Source organism: Parasteatoda tepidariorum, chromosome 6 (genome assembly GCF_043381705.1).
Source record: "Parasteatoda tepidariorum isolate YZ-2023 chromosome 6, CAS_Ptep_4.0, whole genome shotgun sequence".
Classification (NCBI taxonomy): Eukaryota; Metazoa; Arthropoda; class Arachnida; order Araneae; family Theridiidae; genus Parasteatoda; species Parasteatoda tepidariorum.
In genome coordinates, this window is record NC_092209.1 from 28461160 (window position 1) to 28466178 (window position 5019).

Here is a 5019-nt window from a genome sequence, read left to right on the forward strand (position 1 = left end):
GCAAAATATATTAATACAATAGAGTAAGGAGCACTCAAAATTTTTTTTATGAAAATTACAACAAATAAAATAGTACACAAAAAGTAAAAATAAGTAAAAATAACATGTAAAAACAGAAAATAAAATAAAAGAAAAAGAAAAAACAGTAAAAATGGACTATAAAGCGAGTAGCGAAATCAGATCAACTTACATGGACGAGAGATTTTTCAAGAATGATTTAAAAATGTTTTCGCAGAAAGATTGCCAGATTACAAAATATGAAAACAAAAAACTTCCGCGTAGTCCAATGTTACTACGTAGCGGACTTTCAGTTTTCAACCGAAATTTAATTTGCGTGCTTACTATTACTTATATAAACACTTAACAAATTCATTGCGAGTCAAAGCGGTTAGGTATATTACAGATGCAACTTTTTGGGCGATGCCTTCGTATTCGTTATTTTTAAACGATGAAGTGAATTTTAAAACTCTAAACTCCCACAACTTAAATTTATAACCACTGTTATAAATTTATAGTAGAAACTGAAACCTCGTAAAAACTGAAGACTTTTAAATTCATTAAAAAAGAAGACTAAATTAAAAAAACGTACCAAGCTGATACAAAAGGAAGACATCACTTTATAAATTTATTTAGTTTCCTTAGTTTTTTCTAAAAATTAAGAAAGAACAAATCCTCATAAAAAAAAATTGAAAAATTTGAATTCAAACGATTTGTCCATTTTCGTATTCACCCGTTTCGAACTACGTCCAGATTTAAAATCTCTCCAACGAACTATTTAAATAAACTGGAACCTTTACATCCTCCTGTTCGCTCAGCTCACCAACCTACTAGCTTGTCATTCATCATATTAAAAAACACTATTTTCAACAAAGAAAAAGAATATTTTTGTAATAAAATGAGAAGTTATCACAAAATTATCTAAAAACATTTCTTCTCTATTTGAATAGTTAGTTAAAGATCGATAACCAGTATTTGAAACAAAAAGCAATAGTGCTTGAGAAAATGAAATAAACGTAGGAATGCAGATTGCTTGTATCAAGTAGAAAAGATAAATGATTTTACACGTCAACAAGACTTGTAACAATTTCAGAGGTCAAATTAGAAATGATTATTATCTCTAGAATTAAGTTTCCTAATATTTTAAAAAAGTTCAATTTAAATATTAAGATATTTACCAATAGAAAAAATATTCAGTAATGATCTCGGAAGACATACATTTTCCGACAACAATAGATAAACAGTCATTATTTTTAAGTAAACAAATAAACAAGTGAGACTAGAGAAACACGAAAAATCACTTGAAATTGCAATCATTTTTGAACATTTAGAATTTAAAAAAAAAAAAAAAAAGCACTTCTGCAGAGTTAATAAATAAAAATGGTTTTTCAACAAGTCAAATTTCAACTCTGTAGTTGCAGTTCTGTGGGCTTCATAAAAGTCTGCATTGTATTTTTTATTATAATATTCTATCTATTGTTATTGAACTTTTTTCATCTAAATTTTACTCCTTTTTTATCATTGACATTTTACTTAAATTTCATATAAACAATCGAAATATTAAATAAATTATGGATTATTGATTGATTAAAAACATAAAATTATGATTGCTTTTAAAGAAAATCCTAACTTTTCGAACCCTTGTTATTTTTGCATGGAAGCCCATTTGAGAACAGTGGATCTGGAGTTATACTTTTAGAATAGTCTTTAGAGAAATTCCTTTTAAAGACGATGTTGTCTATTGTTTTATGTGTTGAGGTATAAGTTTTCTTATACCTCAACACATAAAACAATTGAGGTATAAAATTTGAATATATATAATGCATTTTTTCCAACTTTGTACTCATTGATTGTAAAAATGCTTTTTTTTTTCATGCTGTGGATACTTGACGAAAAATAATTAAAAATTCCAGAAAAGCGAGGAAAATATTTTTTAAACAATTTATAAAAAGCGAACTTGATAAATACACTCTATAACAAAGAAATCGACGCACCACGAAGCAATCATCCGATTACTTTGAAATTTCGTATGCATGAAGGTTTTAAACAGATATGCAAATGATTAAAATTTGGTGTCCAATGAACGAATAGTTTGATCTCTGGCGCATCGGAACTGCGCATCCAGGAGACGTAATAAGGAGCAGTTCTTCAACGGTTGTTATAACTTTCGGTTTGATTGTGATTCAGATTACCTTTCAACAACTTAAAAAATGTCTCGCTGCAGGATTCGCCCTCATTACGAACAACTTTCAGAGTTTGACAGAGGTCGTATCATTGGATTGAAAGAGGCCGGTTGGACAAATCGGAGAATCGCTCGTCATTTGAGTCGGAAGTTAATAGGGGGATGCGGAGATTCGAAGATGCTGGCAAGGATGGGTGGAAAATGGCAGAGTTCAGCGTCAGGATGGTATCGATCGACATAGGGCTACAACAGAGCGTGAGGACAGAGTGATTGTCCGAGCAGCTGTCACAGCGCCTTCTTCATCTCTATCAACCATCAGACGTTCAACCCAAACACCAGTGTCCACCATGACCATTCACAGAGTGTTGAGAGAACGAAATCTACGCTCGCGGCGACCGTTACGCCACCTTCCACTCACGCCTGCGCACTGCCGAGCCAGATTACAGTGGTGCATTTCTCGATCAGGCTGGAATGATGCCGATTGGGGACGGAAAGTCTTTAGCGACGAATCTCGCTTCCAACTGTGTCCTGACGATCATCGAAGACGTGTTTGGAGACGCACAGAGTAGGGGGGGATCCTTTCTTCACTATTGGGCGCCACACCGGCCCTCAACAACGCATTATGGTCTGGGGTGCCATTTCCTTTGACAGCCGGACCCCTTTGGTCGTCATTAGAGGTACACTTACTGCACAGCGGTACGTCGACTACATCCTAAGACCTGTTTTGCTACCGTTCCTTTTGTAGCGCCTTTGACTGGTTTTTCAACAGGACAATGCCAAATCACATACGGCACGTGTTGCTATGAACTGTCTACAAGCTTGTCAATTTCTTCCTTGGCCTGCCAGATCACCAGATCTCTCTCCCATCGAGCATGTCTGGGACATGATAGGAAGGCGATTGCATCTGGCACGGAATGTTGATGACCTCGTTCGTCAATTGGATCGAATTTAGCAGGAAATACCGCAAGAGACCATCCGGGAGCTTTATCGGTCTATGCCACGACGTGTGGCAGCTTGTATCCAGGCTAGAGGCGGGTCAACACCTTATTGAACTTGTTACTGTAACTCCGTAATAGATTATTCAATTGTTCTGAAATTTTAATCATTTACTATTCTGTACATTGTCTTCCTATCCACCAATTTTCGTTTCAATCGGACAAATCCTTCTTGGTGCGTCGATTTTTTTTGTTATAGAGTGTATCTCTATTTGACGTCAAAACATAATGATCTAACACAGTTTTCCATTGTTGTTAGCACATTTTTATTATCGTATGGGAATATCCAGTTTTCCCTCATTAGTTTCCATATTTTTGTTATCATCAGCATGAAATTAATAAAGGTCATAAAAGTGCTGTTTTCCTAAAAATTATTTTTATGTCTCTTATTTAAAGGTACTTGTAATATTTATTTTTCCTCATTAGTATTCCTTTCTATTATTACCTTTACGTTACGTTCTGTACTTATGTGAATATTTTCAACTATCGTAGAAAAAGTTATTTCATGCCAAAAAAAAACAGTTACTGCTTAGCAATCATCGGGGTTTGTGAGCGGTAGTGAACAGGGGGCTCAGCCCCTTAGTATATATTTACCCAGTTCCGTTATGTACATGAATGTAAAACTGCTCACTAGTTCTCGGAATAAACTTCAGACAGGTGTTGTCATTAAAATAATCAAAAGCCTTATAAAGGCCTGCTAGCTTTACGGCTGTAAAAGTGAAATGACATCAATAAAGATATAAAAAATTGAATGAAATAAAAATTAACATACATAAATAAGTTTTTAAGCAAATACTCCGATGCACCGACTTCAAAGAATATATAAGGCCGTATAGGAATGTATAAAGCCGTATACATATGCCGTATAAGACCACATACGGCAAGGGACTGAGGCGGATTTAAACCAATTCATTTAACTATTGTAAACATAACTAAAATATTTACTCAACCATTTCAAAATTAAAATACATTCCTTCGTTTCAGGAAGTTAACGCTACGTCAAAGGTTGAAACAGATAATACCAAAAAAAAAAAAAAAAAAAAAAAAAAAAAAAAACGTCCTGAACCGTCAAAAAAAAAAGTATTCTTAATCAGAGAAAGAACGTTCTTGTGTCTGATTTCTTAACTTAAAATAACTGCACTAATAAATAGTATATTTGAGGTCACCCTCTCGAACCATTAAGATAGAGTCTTTTAGTTCGTGAAAATCCGGTCATTAGTTCTAAAGTTATTCAGTTTAAGGACTGTGCATAGTCCCTTAATTCTTTTTTAAAGATACGTACAGGCTTTGCGTAATTGTTCTTTAAGAAGAAAGTGAATTCCTATAAATGCAAACATTGCATACAATTTCAGACCCAAGTAAATATTTCCAAATTTGAAAAAGGAATCCGAATTAAATTCGTTTAATGGCTAGTAAAAAAGTGCCATATATAATTACAAAAAAAGGTGACTTTTCGGTGGTAAAACTTTGGGGTGCTTCCCCTACAATCTTCCTTCCACCCTGAGTAACAAATAAAATGAAAGGATATTATTTTTTTACTGCGTTAATTTATACTGGTAGACAAAACCAAGTTAACTGTTATTTTTCATGTAACGTAATTCTTTAATATAAAACAAAAGTAAAATATTAAAAATAAGACTAAATAAAAACTAATAGTTACGATCAATGTTCCTGTTCACAAAATACGGTATTACTCCACTAGGCCACCTGAAAATAGGAAGTCGTTGACCGTTTCTGTCTGCTTCCTGAAAATTGAAATGGTAATATTCAATCTCGGTGAACAATATATATATATATATAAGTTCAAAATGAAGATAAAACAAAGGAAAATTATTGACATATGCA

The 5019-nt window shown here is 33.5% G+C and overlaps 1 protein-coding gene across 1 annotated transcript in view; it reads right to left on the reverse strand.

Moving 5' to 3' along the window:
• Nucleotides 1-3768: 3768 nt before the first annotated feature.
• Nucleotides 3769-5019, reverse strand: part of LOC107439614 (astacin-like metalloprotease toxin 5) — a gene marked incomplete at both ends in the record, with an annotated part of 4302 nt that continues 3051 nt past the window's right edge. The window contains 2 exon segments of the mRNA XM_043046704.2: nt 3769-3883; nt 4835-4919. Coding sequence (XP_042902638.2) covers nt 3769-3883; nt 4835-4919 — 200 coding nt within the window.